The sequence below is a fragment of the Geospiza fortis genome, unplaced genomic scaffold, assembly GCF_000277835.1.
Source record: "Geospiza fortis unplaced genomic scaffold, GeoFor_1.0 scaffold425, whole genome shotgun sequence".
Taxonomy (NCBI): Eukaryota; Metazoa; Chordata; class Aves; order Passeriformes; family Thraupidae; genus Geospiza; species Geospiza fortis.
This window is the reverse complement of record NW_005054387.1, coordinates 694,623-711,691: the sequence shown is the minus strand read 5'-3', so window position 1 is coordinate 711,691 and position 17,069 is coordinate 694,623. Positions and strand designations below refer to the sequence as shown.

At 53.4% G+C, this 17,069-nt stretch overlaps 1 protein-coding gene across 1 annotated transcript in view; it reads right to left on the bottom strand.

Annotated features, from left to right (window-relative positions):
• The window catches only part of SH2B2 (SH2B adaptor protein 2), a 23,139-nt gene extending 6,277 nt beyond the window's left edge, over nt 1-16,862 (bottom strand). Inside the window, 4 exon segments of the mRNA XM_014308812.2 lie at nt 856-947; nt 4,668-4,769; nt 7,011-7,895; nt 16,725-16,862. Of these exon segments, the coding sequence (XP_014164287.1) occupies nt 856-947; nt 4,668-4,769; nt 7,011-7,868 (1,052 nt within the window). The 5' untranslated portion in view covers nt 7,869-7,895; nt 16,725-16,862.
• Between the last annotated feature and the right edge of the window lie 207 nt (nt 16,863-17,069).

Sequence of the window (17,069 nt, the reverse complement as noted above, 5' to 3'; positions counted from 1 at the left end):
ACACTAGCCCAGGTTGCTCCAAGACCTGTCCAACCTGGCCTTGGGCACTTCCAGGGATGGGGCAGCCACAGCTGCTCTGGGCAATCCATGCCAATGAATTATAGATTTCTGAAAAGAGCAAAAGGAGCAAAGACCTGGAGTGCACCAGTGCATCCTCCATGGTGACCAAATGCCTCTCTCCAGCAGGAGGGGGCAAAGGCAGCCTGGAGAGAGCAGGAGCCTCTCCAAGCCTCTGTTCCAGGTTTGCGTGATGTTTTCACTGCTACAAGCATGGGCACCTGGTTTTTCCAAAACTGTGCCAAGAAAGGCAGTGCCAGGGTTTCCCCAAGGCTGGGGCTGTCTGAGCCAGCTGAAGGGCAGCAGCACCAGGCACACAAACCTCCCTGACACAACTTGCTGCATGTGCTGGTGAAACAAGAGATGAGAAGTTTTGGCTGAGTTATGACTCCAATGACAACACTGATGCCACTGTGATAGAAATACAAATAAATCAATTCAACCAGCAGAATCTTAAATATGTCATGGATGCTAAGCTGGAAAAAAACATGGAAAATAGCTCAAATATGGTATAAAAAATTCAGAAAGTGGGTGTTAGGAGCTTCCTGCTTTGAGGCTGTGTTTCCAGGTCACCTGCCTCTGCCAGACTGAGGGGATGTGGGGCAGAGAAGGGTGAACAAGTGGCCAGTGCTCTGCACCCCTGGCAGACACAGGCTGCTAACTCTGCCTCCAGACCTCTGCTGCTGTGAGCTGGGCACTTCCTGTGACAACCCAAGCAGCAAAAATTGCATCTGGGTAACAGCCCATGCTCAGACACCAGAGCTCAGCCCCACAGAGCCCCTCCCCAGCAATCCTTACCCAGGGTCGATGCAGTCCTGGATATCAGCCACCCACGAGTGCTTCTGCAGGGAGTCGATGGTCTCCAGGATGTACTCGGCCCCATTCTCCACCTGCAGGCCATGTGGGATGGAGTCAGCTGTGCCAGACTGCTGCCCCCCACCCCGAGGCAAAACACACCCCAGAGCCCAGCCAGATCCCCTGAACAGCACCTCAGCTCAGCAGGAGAGGATGTCCCACCCCATCCCAGCACAGGAGTGATCCAGAGGATCAGTGTCCCACCCTATCCCAGCATAGGGCTGACCCAGAGGACCAGTGTCCCATCCCAGGACAGGAGTGCTGAAGGGTGACCCAGAAAGATGCATCCAAGATGACCCCTAACCAAATCTGGAGCTCAGAGGAAAACCCCACCCCACCACTATCAGCAAATACAAGTTTTTTACAAGGTTTTTACAGCCTCCACAGAAAAAACACACCTGGCTGGCAGCATCAGGGTACATGGCACTATGCCCAAGCACAGACAGCATCCCTCACTCCTGGGGCACCTCTGTGTCCCCCCAAAACTAGCTCTGCACAGCTGTAGCAGAAGCCACACTGCTCTCTGTCCCAAACCCCTGCCAGACCCAGGAGTTTTAAACCTCTCCTCCATTATCTTTTCTGCCTGCTGGTCCATGAGGCTTCTGATTGCAATAGAGTGGGAGAGAAACCTCCTTTCACAGGGAAAAATATAATAAATAGAATTTAGGACACAAAAGAGCCTCCAAACTGTCCAGCCCAAAGGAGCTGTGCCTTTCTGGGGCTGGGCAGAACCAGAAGCTCCACATCAGTGGACTCAGATGCCATGGGATGCTCTGTGCCTCTGGCAGGTTTCCCTGCATCCTTCATGGAGCCTTAAACATCATGTTCCTGAGGTGGCAGAGCAGCCCTGACTCCGGGAGAGCGTCACATTGCCAGCTGAGACAACCGCCAAGCAAATTCAATTAATCACAAACAACTGAATCACCATCCTGAAAATAAGCAGGAAGGGCAGGGAGCAGAGCTCTGGCTGGGGCTGAGCAGTGACCTGGACCCTGTCCTGAGCAGAGGTGGAGGGGAGTAGCAAAGATCCCCCTCCCCAGTTTGTTTAACTTAAGAAAGAATCTTCTCTGGCTTTTTGAGGGCAAGGCATGAAGCTGACGTGGGAGACAGGGCTGCTCACTCATGCAGAGCATGACAGCAAGCAAAGCATGTGCAGGGCTTGGGTATTTTGCAAGCACCTGCTTGTGCAATGGAAAAAACTGCATGTGCTGGGTGTCTGATGGGCTCTGGGGACACGCTGGCTGCTCATTTTTAGGCAATCTGGCAGGAACTATTTCAGTGTGGCCTCCCCAAACAAGGCAGGGGCTTTTCCAGCCATAGTAACATCCCTAAATGAGGCAGGGGCTTTTCCACCCACCATAACCTGTGTGCTGTTGAGATTGGGCTCCACATCACACAGAAAGGGAAACCACAGCACCCAGCTTGCCCACCTAACCTGCTAAACTGAGGGTGCTTCATCCCCTCTGCAAACTGGGGGAATGGGGGAGCAAAAGGATGTCCCAGCAAGAAGGAGCCAGGCAGAAAATGAACCACAAATAATAGTGGATGTGAGAAAAGGGGAGCAGCATCCTGTGCCAGCAGCTGGGAGGGGAGAGCAAAGCCTGGCTGGGGGGCTTCATGCTGTGCTTGCTGGCTCTGCTCACTCAAAGGATCAATTGTGATCAATTCTCCCGTGGCAGGGTGAGAGCCAGGACAGGGCAGGAGCAGGAGGTACCTGGCAAAGCAGGTATTTTCCAGCTGGCAGGGTTTGGAGCATTCCAGAAGTGTATTAAAGGAATGGCTGGAGCAGTCACCAAGCTGTTTGCAGTGGGAATGGAGAGAGCATGTCTGGCTTCAGAAGATGGGAAGAGGGCAAGTGCAAAATATTCCTCCAGCAGCCAGAGAAACCAACCCTGACAGGCACCCAGGAGACATCCCAGAGCTGAAACCCCCAGAAGGGATCTGTCATGACCAAGCCCATCTGCTCATGCTCGTGACAGCTCCAGGGATAGGGAGAAGCAGTGGCACATCCTGGGTGTTGAATCAGCATGAGGACATCAAGCTTTGGACACTGATGTGATACATTTGACACATTTCAGGTGGGGCTGCTAAGGGGATCTAGAAAACGTGACAAGAAAGTGAAGAGCCATGTTCCAAGAGCAGAGATCAATGGCTGATGGGTTGTCAATGGCCAGTGGTCAAAGGGATGTGCTCCTTCCCATCAAAGGCTCTCTGTGCATGCTTCTCAGTGATGAGCACATAAGAATGTGAGGATACCTGATCAATTCATGGATGACATCACACTGAAAATGTGTTGGAGGATCAGTCAAGAATTCAAATGGACTTGTCAAAGCTGAAGTGGAAGAAGAAGTTGAAACGAGCCTCCAGCTCAAGGACAGGGTGAGGCCTGGGCTCACAGTGATCGCTGTGGGTGTGCGGGCTGGGGAACCACGGCCTGGGAGCAGTTCTGCAGAAACCAGCCCAGACTTACACCAGCCCACAGGCTGCATGTGAGTCAACATCATCATCATCATGGCGTGAGGAAAGCAACTGCATCAGCTTGGGCTGGACAGAGAGGAAGAAGAAAGGAGAAGCAATCCTTCCCATCTGCTCTGGGCCACAGCCCCACATACACTTTGGGGCATTCCATCTCCAGAGCCTGCAAGGAAAGCAAGGAGGACCTTGGGCTGGTCAGTCTGGAAAACAGAGGTTGGCCTTTGAGGCAGAGAAAACAACAGCTGAATGAGCCTCTGTGCCCATGGTGGGCACTGACCACTGCTGAGGCTGAAGAGCAAGAAGCCCTTGGAGAAGGGAAGGTGCCAGGAGAAGTTGTGTGACCTTGACAAGGAGCTGGATTTGATGGAAAGAAATTTCTCCTGGGAATGTCTGCTGGGGCCAGGTGGATTTCAAGTCTTGGGAGCTTTCACAAAGCCAAGCTCAATTTTCCCCCTCTTTTCCTTTCATAGTTTTCTAAGCTTTCCAGCAGGTTCATTCAGCTGGGAGACCTGGCCTCTCTGCTCTGCATTGCCACACACTCTGGGGGAGAAGCATCAGGGAGAGAGGTGTTTGTTTAAAAGAGGTAGAACACAGAAATGCTCAAAATCTAATGGTCCATCACTGTCATGGTGTCCAAGACCCTGCAAAATTCAGCCCTGATCTGCCATGACAGGCTGTTGTCTTCCAGCAGAGCAGGAGGCAGCATTGAGCTAATTAATTGCATGATATGGAAAATTCTGAAGAAAGAGACTTTCACTCTCTGCTCATACCCCCAGACTCATGTGTGGTTGATCCCCAGGGTCTCATTGATCCCACAGAGCCGTTCTTACAGAATCATTAAGGCTGGAAAAGACCTCCAAGACCATCAAGTCCAACCTTTGAGCAGCTGCCACCTCATCAACCAGACCACAGCACTAAGGGCCATCACAGTGTGTCAATGAAACAGCCACCACATGTCACTGATACGGGACAGCAGCAGCCACAAAACCACAAGCAGCTGCACCAAGGAGCATTTTCCCTTGCAGGTTGTCTCAGATCACTGATTTAACCCATCTCCTGGTGACACAGAGAAGCCAAACCCCATGGTGAAAGCCAAATAGCTTGATCCCAAAACACCCTGGTGTCAGCTGGAGCAGGCAGGGATCCTCTGGGGAGCATTTGAGTTGTTGGCATCTCAGCTCTGAAAGCCAAGGTAATGATCTCTTTGGGGTCTGAGCCTCCTGCACTGCAGGGTGCAGGTGCAGAGGGGGTTCCTGTAGGGATCCACACCCTGCTCTCACCTTTAGGACAAAGGTGTTGTCTTTGTCAGGCATCTCCAGGGGCATGGTGGTGCGCACCTCGATGATGGCCGACAGCGGGATGCTCACCTTGGGTTTGGAAGCCTGAGAAAAGGAAAAAAAAAAAAGCAAAGAAAATAAATGAAAAGAAATCAATGAATTAAAAAAAAAAAAAAAAGTCACTCAATTGAATCAAACTGTCCCTGGGGACAATGCAGCAGGGCTCTCAGAGGCAAGATCAGCTCAGCCTGTGTGGTTATTACAGAGGGGGAATAAACAGCATTGATTTCCCTCCCGTGCCTGATAACTCTGAGCTCTGTGAATTAAACCAAGAGGGGGCCCAGTGGAAGACAGGGAGGTGCTTTTAACTGCCAAACCACCCTCCTTGCTCCAGCACGGGCTGATGTGCCAGCTCTGCCAACACCACTTAATTTCTCTCCATTTTCAACCCTCTCCCGATGGAGAGAGCTGTGCTATCTGATGGGGGATGCTTCCCATGCAGAAAGCAGCCCTGTTTCTCCAGCACAGGAGCAGCATTTCAACCAGGCAGCTACAACACAGCAGCCTCAGCCATGCAGGGAATTTTAATTACATTAAAATCAAGAAAAATTAATTTCCCCCAGGGCCCCTGGCACCCACCGGAGCCTGGGTGGGGAGGCAAGACCCGGTGCCTCCCACTCTGAGTGTTTGCTGAGCAACAAATTCCCCAGATATTTGTTTTAATTATAACAAATCCCCACAAAGGAGCTCGTGGAGCTGCTCTCCAGGGCTGCTCCCCTCCAGGGCTCTGGGATTTGGAGCACTGCAGCTGCAGGAAGCAGAGATGAGATTTAGTCACCAAAACCTGCATCTGGTGCTGTGGATGCAGTGGGTGGGATGAGGCCAGCAAGGAGCTCCAGGCTGCAAGTTACCAATAACAGGCTCAGTTCCCATTTTTATTGGGAAATAAAAATAAATAAATCCAAGACAGAACAGAAACTGCTTTTTCCCTTGCAGGATGTTTCGTTTCTGCCAGCCCCAGAGCCCCAGTACTGCCTGCAGACACGTCTCAGCCGTGCAAGGCTCTGCCCATCCCTGGGGAATTTTTCCATCTCGGTGTTTGCACAGGAGAAGGTCAGAAAGGAAGCAGCAGCTGCTTCGAAAGGAAAGGAAACAAGGTGATAATTCACCCCTGAGCCAGAGAAGGGTCTTAAGATCACAGGATGGTTTGGGTTGGAAGGGACCTTAAAGATCATCTCATTCCAACCCCCTCCTCTCCAGGAGGGCTCTTCCCTTTAAAGGTTTACACACATGGCCATAGGTTTTGTAGGGTCTATGTAAAAACAAAGCTGTGGGCTGCTGAAGCAAAAAGCAGTTTTCTTCCAGCTGTGCCAGACTGGTGCCACTTTTACATTTGCCAGATGGAAAGCAAGATGGGATGAGAGGAGAAAGCTGTAAACCAAAGTGGGGTGTGATTATAACAGAAGAGCAGACAATGTTCATAAAAGTTGCCATCAAATAATTTCAAAATTGATTTTTAGAGGCAAATCAAGATACACTAAAAAAGGAATCTCTCTGTGAGTTCTCTCTTAAATGTTTTAAGAGCAGCAGTTGTTCCATTTTAACCCAAGTTTATTTTCTCTTTGGCGCAACTGACACACCAGGCTTCATCAGATCCTCCATCCACAGAATCATAGAATGGGTTGAAAGGAATCCTTTTCCACCCCCTGCCATGGGCAAGGACACCTTCCACTAGCCCAGGTTGCTCTAAGCCCCATCCAGCCTGGCCTTGGGCACTTCCAAGGATGGGGCAGCCACAGCTTCTCTGGGCACCTGTGCCAGGGCCTCCCCACCCTCACAGGGAACAATTTCTCCCCAGTATCCCACCTATCCCTACTCTCTTTCAATTTAAAGCCATTCCCCCCTGCCCTGTCACTCTCTCCAGCTCTCCCATAGGCTCCCTAGTGGGCACCATGGACACTGGGGTTGTTTCCTTCCAGCCAGGCCCCATTCCTGCGCTGGGGAAGGCCCCAGTCCAGCCCAGAGCAATGCCCACCATTCATACCCATGCTGAACTGCTCTCCAGAGAGATGCATTTGAGTTCAAACTCATGTTTTATATTTTCTCAGAAGGTGAGAAGCACAGACCAACACCAAGAGTGCAAGGTTCATTTTGGCCTGCAGGTTGGATGGGTTTCGAGCACATTTTCCAATCCATTTGCACCTCAGCCACACAGCAACAGATCTCCCTCTGGACCAGAACTGGATTTCAGCCCAGCTCAGCAGTGGAAACAAAAAAAGCACCAAAAGCAAAGCCCAACTACTGCTTGAATTCCTCATTAAAAAAAAAACAAAAGCCAGGACTTACCTTTGGAGGGACATAAAACTCCAGGAGGAACCTCTCCCCTTCCACCTTCACCGCTTTGCGGAGCAGGAGGCGGCACTTCTGCCACTGCGAGCTGCCCACACAGTTCGTGTCATCGGCCACCATGTAGCGCAGCGTCCCCTCCCTCTGGATGTCCACCAGCTCCACCTTGGACGAGGGCACCTTGGACAGGCGCAGCTTGTGTGTCCATTTCTCCCGAGGGTCCCCAGGCTCCTTGCCCCCGGCCGGCCACGGCTCCCTCTCAGCTCTGCGCCCGCCCAGAGCGGCCTCGGCGCCCGGCTCCGGGGAGGATTTGCGGTGCCACATCTCCTTCATGCCATCCACCACGCACAGGCTCATGTTCCTCAGGGAGAAACCTTTCTTGAACTTGGGCTTGGCAGCAGCGTGGATGGAGACGTCCTCTGAGCTGCGGGACTGCCCGTAGGAGGAGACTTTGTGAGCCTGCACCTGCGGGGCCGGGGCGAGTCAGCGGCTGGCGCCCGGCGGGGCGTCCATGCTGTCCAGAGACTCCGTGGACGTCTCCTCCTTCCTCGGGGTGACCTCCCGCCCGTAGGGGACGTGGCAGTTCTGCAGCCCCACGAAGGGCACGATGTTGTACTTGGTTGGCGAGTCAGACACGAACACCCTGCTGACCTCCAGGCTGAAGATGTCCAGGAAGTTGGCGGTGAAATGGTGGGAGAAGGAGGTCTCTGCCCCGGGGGTGTCGTAGTGGGGGTTCTCCTTCAGGAACTGGCAGAACTTCTGGGCGAAGTCCACGGCGGCTGCCTGGGCGTGCAGCTTGCAGAACTCCCTCCAGTCGGGGAGCGGGGAGGAGGGCTCCTGGCACAGGGCATCGCCCATGGCTGCCCCATTCCACCTGCCGGCGGGCTGGGGGCAAGGACATGGCCTGAGTGTGGCATGGACAGGGACACAGACTGTCCCCCAAAAACAGGGACATGGACAACCCAGCCTGCCCTCCCACACGGGGCATGGACAATCCATTCTGTCTCCCCACAAATGGGGACATGAACAACCCACCCTGCACCCCCAAACAGGGGCATGGACATGGACAACAACCCTGACCCCCAAAATGGAGGTCACCCCTTGCCATGATGCCAGAGCTGATCTGCAGTTCCAATGCAAAGGAAAATGCTGTGGGAAAGTGTCTGTGTGTTGCTCTCTCTCCACCTCATCCACTAGGAAAAAAATCTTGGCCCTGGCAGCAGCCATAAATTGTACTTATTTTACGATTATGACCATGCAAAAGCATATTGATTTCTCATGAAACCGCTAAGGAGTCCCCGAGCGGAGGAGCCCAGGGGTGTTTGCCTGCAGGATTCCTCTCACTCTGTGTCTGCCTGGGCATGGCACAGCTCTCCATAGGGGGAAGGAGCACTGGGAGTCCTGGAAGTACCCACCCAGGGCAGCACCCTCCCCTCTGCACCCCACAGCCGGTCCTTCTCTTTCTCTCCAGTCTCTATTTCTGCCCTCATCCTTTGCCACATCAGTTTTGGGATTTCGCCCTCCCTGCTGAGCATCAGCTGACAGAGAACCCAGGACAGTCCTCAGCAGAGGCCCATGAGTAGGTGGGCTACAGTGGGAAAAGAAACAGAAGCCAGACCCAGGAGCACAGCAGAAGTTGACAGGAGCTGCAGAGCAGACCTGTGAGCCCCTGGGAGAAGCATCACTTTGCCCAACGTCCACACTGGTCCTTCTCCCAGTGGCTGTGAGACTGGCAGGGCACCTGTACAGTCCAGTTTGGTGCTCATGTTGCACTTCCCAAATCTCTACCTGACTCTGGGCAGCATGAAGAGCCTCCCCTGGGGAACCCCAGCAACGACTGCATCTCAAAAATCACCTCTCAGTGCCAAAACTGCTCATGGCTGCTGTGCTGGTGGGCCCTGGCTGGGGCACTGCTGAGCCAATGACCCCAAACATCTGGTCCCTGTGTCCAGACACCTTCCTTCCTCCCCTCCAAGGGCAGCAGTTTGGCAAATCCACCTCAGCTGCTCAAACACTGGGTGCCTGTGGCTGCCCTGCTCCAGGAGCAGGGATTGTGCCTGCGGGATCCAGTTCTGGAAGGGCAGGACAGCTCCCCAGGGTTTTGCTGTTCCCCATTCACAGAGCAGCTCTTTTGCTGGCGAGGGATTACTCCTGCTAATAAATCACGCGCCGGATCCCGCCACAGCTTACACGGCCAGTAATTAATTACTGCTCTGATGAACGGCACCAGCCACGGATCAGGGCGGGCACTGGGGACTGGCATAACCCACTCCTTATCCTCCAGACCCCAGGCAGGACTGAGCCCTGAAGGCTGGGATTCAGAGCAGCAGATGCAGCCAGGAGCTGGTTGCCATATTCCCAGCACATCCCTATGGAGATGAGTTCTCTGGGACCATCTCCATCCCAGGAAGGGGCTCTCAACCCCCCCAAACACTGAGAAACCCACACAGCCAACAAAATCCCAACAGAAACATGATACATGTGGCATTTCCTCACCTTTAAGGCAGGGATGCTGCTCAGTGCCCTGGCTGCGCCAAGGAGGCACTGAGGACAGGCTACACATGGGCCTGCACTGGCTCCTCACATCCCACAACACCAGCAGAGCTCCAGCTCCTGCAGAAATCCCTGGCAAAGCTCTCCCCAGCATCACAGGGATTTCCCGGAGACCTGAGCAGGGATCCATGCCAGCTGGGAAAAAACCCATCCCTGCAGTTTAGGAGCAGCCTCTGAATTTCCCCAAGAGACATCAGCAAAGCAGCAGAAAATACAAAGCTGTTTGTTACCCGCCCAGCAAATGAAATTCCTAATTATCCATCCATCACCAAGCAGAGGATTTAAAGACTCTGCCCTTTGAATTGAAAATTCACAACCCCAGCTCTGCCATGGCCCAGAAGCTGCCCTGGCACCAAGCCATGGGCCAGGAGTATTTGGGCTCAGGGAGAAGAGTCTCCTGCTGCCAATCCAAGCAGTCACAGCCAGAGCAAGGGAGGGGGAAAGGGTGCAAAGGGAAAAGAGCAGCAAGGGGCTTGTGGGGGAAAGAGAAAGCCCCTTGGTGATGGGTTTATTTGCATCTGCCCAGGGTGTTGAGCCCCGGGGCTCTGCTGGTTTCCCTCCCATGAATTTGGAGGAAAACACATCTCCCCATCCCTCCCTCCAGGAGGGACTGGTGCTCAGGGCCTGCCTGTTTGAAACCAAGGGATGGCAAGCTAACAGACTCTGAGGGGTTAAGGGGAAAAAAAAAAAAGAAGAAGAAGGAGGAAAAAAAAAGGCACTTCAAAAAAGATAAAGCCCGAAACAAAAAGCCTCAAGGAGATCCAGGCATGGCAGCCGGGCTCCGGCTCGGAGACGCGCACGCAGAGGCATCACAGCATCTTCCTTTCATCTGCATGGGGATGACAGACTTTAAAAGGCCAATTTATAAAAATGAAGCCTAGAGGAGAGACATCTGGCAGGTCTGAGGAGGCGGCGGCGGGGATTACTAACCCTGTGCCACATATCCAGGATATCCAACGCCCCCTGCCCGGAGCACAGCCAGGGACTCTGTGGGGTGGTTTAAGGGCAGCTCCTGGGATTGCAGAGCCATCCCCACCCCTGATTCACCTGATTTCTGCAGGAAGCAGGCTCCCAATTATCTGTGTAGATTTACCTTTAATCTGGATGCCTGCACTCCCCTCCATACCAACAGCTCTGCCCCACTTCTTGAAATAACTTATCATGCCACAGACAGCATCCCCGGGCAGAGCGGTGCAAGCGGAGACCAAAATAAGCTCACGATGAAAATAAGCAGCAAATCTGCAATTGCTTTTTGGAAAGGGCCATCCCCTTCCAGCCCAGCTTCCTCAGGGCTGCAGCACACTCCAGGCACCTTTCTAAAGTGCCAGATCCCTCTGGAAATGCCCTTAGCCCACTCCAGAAGTGGCTCAGGGGCCACAGCCTTGAGCCCTTGGCCTGGGTGACACAAAAGGACAGAAAAATAAATAGATATAAAATGGGGTGGTTTGTTGTCATGAAGAAGCCATGGAGTGGCAACCACAGCATCAGGCTGGTGACAGGCTCCTAACCCACCTGCATGAGTCCCCAAACTCCTCCAGGGCAGAGCTGTGCCTGCTGCCTCTGTCATGTGGGAAACTGAGTCAGAACTTAAGAAAAGAAGACAAAAATAAAGAACTTCTGGGGTTTGCCAAGGGGAAACCCAGGCTGGGATGACAGGTGAGAGCCAGCTGCTGGCAGTGATTTGGGACTCCTCTCCCACCAAGGTGTGCTGAGGCATCTCCTGCTCCGGGGGGGGCACATAGAATACTCTGAAAGTGGAAGCAAAGCTACTGACCTCAAGAAGAAATGAAATTTAAACTGTCAGCAGAAGCGCAGGAGACCATAAAAAAACAACTCCCCGGTGAAGCAGGAGTCAGGGAGCAACAACAAAGCCACTGGGATTTGCTGAACCAGAGGCGTGGGGAGGAACCAGCATCTAATGAGGTGTTAATAACCCGAATGCGCAACACCGGTCATGGGATGGCCAGCACAGCCTGCCCAGCACAGCCTGCCCAGCACGGCTGGCTCTGATGGCTTTATTTAAGGAAACAACCCTAATAAAGAGATGTTTCCCTTCCGCCCAGCGCAGCGCAGCCAGGCTGGGACAAAGTGATCCGAAACTGAGAGGGGAAAAAGCACTGTGTGCTGGAGGCTGTGAGCAGCGAGCTGAATCCCTCCATCCATCCCTCCACCTCCAAGATGAACCCCTCAATCCATCCATCCATCCCTCCCTCCACCTCCAAGCTGAATCCATGCATCCATCCATCCCTCCACCTCCAGCTGTGCAGGGAAACCGCCAGAGAGCAACGGGAAAGGAAAAGGCAGCGCAGGAGGCAAAGCCTGGCTCCTGGGCAAGGACATCCAGCCCAGCCCCGGCTGTCCCGCTCCTGCTCGGTTTCCAGCAAGATCGATGCCACTCAAAGCCCCAGCTGGTCACTGCAATCCCGCGGGAATGACATGAGGAAACCCAGGCACCTGCTGCCCCAGAAAAGCGCCTGACCTAAGCGTGCCATGCCAGAGGAGATCCCCGAGTCACGAGCAGGGCGCAGAGCAAGGCGATACCCCCGGCCCCCCCCAGGGGATGCTGCTGGCAGCGGCTCCCGACACACGGGCAGCTCCCGGGGGAGCCTGGAGCCCGCCTGCACAAAGCCCAGGCACTGCCTGCCCTGGGCACACGGGACAACGAGAGTCATTTCTTGCTCGTTTTCTCTTTTCAAGATGTGTCCCATCAGCATCTCCACCCCAAAACCTTGTCCTGGGGAAGGGGAGAGCAGAGCAGAGCGAGCAGGCTCAGACTTCACAGTATCACATAGAGGTATGGGGACACCCTTATATACAAGAGGAGGAAAGGTTCATTTCTTGCCCATTTTCTCTTTTGAAGATGCGTCCCATCAGCACCTGCACCCCAAAACCTTGTCCTGGCCACCCAGCACTGCTGAGTGCTTTGGGGCATCCTTTTTGAGTGCTGGGCTGGCCAGTGGGCACCCCTCACTGGGCAGCAGCATAAGGCACAAGGAGCCTTTTCACTTCAGAAAAATCTTTTTTTCTGGGGTGAGGGATGAGAGATGCTAGGAGCTGATCTCCCCCCATTCCACAGCTGAGACCTGAAGCTTGTGACCAAGTGACCTCCTCCCTCTGTCACCTCGAGGACCCTTCCCAGCCCTCAAGACCCACCAGAGCTTGAATGGCATGCAGAGGCTGATCTGAGGAAGAGAAAACCATAAGGGACAAAAGCAGAAGTCACCTGCCCTGGGCCTTTCACTCCCCCCAGACCCCTGACCACAGCCCTGGCATGGGAGAAGCTGATTTCTCTCCATGCTCCTCAGTACTCCATGTACTATTTTATACTATTGTGATCTTAAATCACACTGCCTGTCTGAACCAGATAGAAATGGAAACATTCCTTGTTCCTCTCATTTACTGGCCATCCCACTAAAATATTAATTGAACAGCATTTTGGCCTTTAATTTTATAGTCAAACCACCTGCCTTGAACCAATCCCTCAGCAGGAGATGCTTTAACTCCCTGCCCAGATGCACTGCAGGGTCCACCTGTCACCTGCAGCTTAGAAAAGATTCTTCTAGAGTGAAAAGGCTCCTTGTGCCTTTTTCTGCTGCCTAGTGAGGGGTGTCACTGGCCAGCCCAGCTCTCAAAAAGGATGCCCCAAAGCACTCAGGACAAGATTTTGGGGTGCAGGTGCTGATGGAACACATCTTCAAAAGAGAAAATGGGCAAGAAATGAACCTTTCCTCCTCTTGCACATAAGGGTGTCCCCACAGCTCTGTGTGATACCCTGATTCCAGCCCCACAGGAACCAATGCTCCTGAAAATGAGCAGATGGGCCCATGAGAGCCCTCAGTAAAACCTGAGATTTTCTCCATTCCCCACTACTCTGACCATACCACAGGGTTGTTCCTCTCCCTCCCCTCCAAAATCCCCCGCAGTGGATGTTGTACTTCCTGTGCTGACAGCTGCTGGAAAATAAAGACAAGTTCATAGATAAGATTCACTGCATCTTAGATAATCTTTTGTCTGGGTAATTCCATCCAGCTTGCAGGGAGTCACTCTGACACAGGACTGGAGCATCACCCAAGCCACCCAACCTGCTGGGTACCTGCTGGTGTTGTGGGACCGGGGGGACACTTCAGCCATGGGGACAGGGTCCCCAGGGTGCAGTGACAATGATCAGGAAAGCTTTACTGCATCTGGGCATCATGAATGCAGCCTGGGGCTTGGAGGCTGTGTCTGGGAATAAAGCAGAGACACCCCCTCAATGCCCCAAAGGAAAAGCTATTGGAATAAGGAAATAAATGAAAACCCCAGAGCTTTGGGTGAAGGAGGTCAGAGGCTGTTGTCCATTCCCCCTCACTTGGATGCCACCTCACGTGCCTGTCTCCAGCCAGAGAGCTTCCCACAGAAAACCACCCAGTCCAAAGTCTATTTTTAACCACCACAATAGCAGAGCCTCCCCCGAGGAGCAGCAGAAGCCCTGTCCCAACCAAGCAATCTCACATTTCCCTCGCTAAGCCTCGATTTCCTTCCGCTCCTCAGCCCACAACAAAACCCTTCTCCTCCTCCTCTCGCCTTCCCATCCTCAGAAAACTATTTGCACATCCATCCATGCCCCTCCAGGCTGGTGTGCTGTGGGTGCAGAGCGTCCTGCACACCTGTTACACATTAACCACTGACCTGGCACCTGTGGGCAGACCCTTCCTGCACTCAGAAATTCCAAAGAGGAGCAGCAGGTTCATCTGCTCAGCCCCCTCCCTCTGGATGCACCCCAAAACTCTGGGGAATTAAAGAAAAAGCCCTGCAACACCAATCCAGCTGCACTTCCCAAAGCAAGTGCAAACTCTTTGAAAGGGATTACTCTTGCCCTGGGGATTGCTGTGCCATGGAGGAGCTCTTTGGGGGTTTATGGGGAGAGAGATGAGTGGGTGCTCAGCTAAAGCAAATCCTGATGAATACAGCACTGTCATCACTGGGGATCCCCCACCATTAGGTCAGAGAAACCCCTAAGATTGTTTTTCAATTACAGCACATAATAAACATGAGATAAAGTTACACAGTTCTGTAGGAAATTTTCTTATTATGTTTTTTTTTTTTACGTTGCAGATCTAATTCCCCACATGCATCACTGTCTCATACCCGCCTGCAAACAGCCTGAAACTGCTGCCTAATGGTATCTGAGCTGGGGAAATTCAATTCTACCCAGCGCCTCACCCAGGACTGCTACAATCACTGCTAATTGCTTAAGTGGTGTATTAAGCAAAATAAAAATTCCAGTGGGCTTTGAACCCCCCCTTCCTCAACCAGATGATGCCAAAACACCCTGTTACAGCTGCCAGCCCTGGCTGGAGAGCCAACCTCAAATATCCTTTTTCTCTTCACTGTGCAGGGATGCTCCTGGGCAGGCAGAGCTTCGTACCCAGCATGGCCATGACCACACCAGAGGGATCCACAGGCTGTGTCTGACTTTGCCACCCCTCTTGCCAGGGTTGTGGGGTGCCATTGCAGCCCCTCTGCTGCCCCAGGGTCCAAATGCTGCCAGGAGCCAGTGAAGCAGGGCACAAACATCTGCCCAGTGGGACCTTGGGGTGGATGCACACTGTCCCCTCCTGTCCCCCCACCTGTGGGTGTGGATGGATGTGGGGCTCCTGTCAAGTCTCATCCCAAATCCAAAGCCTGCACAAGAGCAAGAAGATTCTCTTGTCTGGTTTTCCCTTTAGCAAAAATCAGGTGTGGGATGCAGTTTTAGGCATGTTCTCTCCTCCTCTCCACCATGATGGAGCCAGCTGGGATTGAGTCTCTCTCTGGGAGCACCCAGGTTCCCTCTGCCTGCACAAGGATGTGGATCACTGAGCCAGGGACAAGTCTCCAACCCTATCCCAGCACCTCACTGGCATCCACGGGCAGGGAAAGCAGCTGAGGTCAAGTGAGGGCAGCCTCAGGCAGGAGGGGAATGATGCAGGAACCTCAGGGCTGAAAGGATTGCCCTGGGGCATCCCAGCCAGCCTGAGTCAGCAGGGCCAGCAGATGTGCAACCATCATCTGGTTCCTCTGCTTCTGCTGGGAAGAAGAGGAGGAAGAGGAAAGGCATCAGCCAGCAACATCCTCATCTTGAAGAGATGGGTGTTCTGCCTCCAAGGAGGAAGGACAAGAGGAGGCTGGACAGGACCACGCTGCCATGAGGGTGAAGTCCAGGAGAGGAGGGGACAGACCTCAGATCAGCCAGAAGAGGTGGCCCTGCAGTGAAGCAGCCACTGCAGCCCTGAACCAGCTGAGGAACGAGGGGATTTTAACCCCAAAGCTTTGACCAGGCAGGGCTGACTCACCCTCCTCGATGGCTCAGGGCTCTGGTCACTGAGCTGGGTGAGACACCAGGCAGGGCTGGCGAACCTGTGTGTTCCCCAAGCTGGAGCAGAGAGGATTATGCAGCTTTTTTAAGGAAACACTCAGCAGTATCCCTGCGCTCCTGTGCTACAGTGATGGTGAGACACTGGGAAATACCACAGAAGGACACAGAGAGAAGGTCCAAGGGCACTTGCCATCCCCTCTGAGCACATCTCCTGGCAGCACACACCCACCTGTCTGTACAAATGTGCCCTCCCCCCAGGGAAAGGGGGCTGAGCATTTCAGAACAGCCTGTGTGGTTTAGGAGGATGATTCCTATTTAGAAAGGCATCCCCAGAAATCCATGGTCCTTCTCCACTCTCCCAACAAACCAAACCAAAAATCCTCATGGAGGACAGTTCTGAGTAATCACAGAATCATTTAGTTTGGAAAAGACATGCAAGATCACCCAGTCCAACCATTCCCCCAGCACTGCTCAGGCCACCACTAACCCATGTCCCCTTAGTGCCACATCCACACCTGCTAAATCCTCCAGGGATGGTGACTCCACCACTGCCCTGGGCAGCCTGACAACCCTTTCAGCAAAGAGATTTTTCCTAATATCCAACTAAACCTCCCCTGGCATAACTTGAGGTGATTTCCTCTTGTCTAGTCAGCTGTACCTGGCTACAATTTCCTTTCAGGCAGTTTTAGAAAGAGAGAAGTTCCCTCCTGAGCCTCCTTTCCTCCAGGCTGAGCTCCCCCAGCTGCTCCTCATCCACGCAAAGCCACAGGAGCAGGGTCTGTGGGGGTTTTGGGCAGGGTGCAGGGGCGACAGGGAGGTTTTACCTCCTTTCCCGTTCCAGTTCACAAGATCCCCGAAGCACCGGCAGCGTGGCTCTTGCAGGTCAAACGCATAACTCCAACCGATCAATTTCCACACTGGAAGGAAGTACCAGAGCGACTGGGAGGGAGGGACCTGGAAGGCAAAGGTTTAGGCTGTCAATCCCTGGAGCCAGAGCAATATCCCCAGGCACATCTCACCTTCCCCAAGCCACAGTCCAGCAGGGCTCCGGCCTGACTTCACCAAAACCAGAAACAAGCAGAAGGGCCGGGCAGAAAGTCCCCGGAGCCTCCCAAGGGCCTTCCCGCGGTGCTGCCCACAGAGCAGGGCTGGCTGGAGGCAGCTCGGGA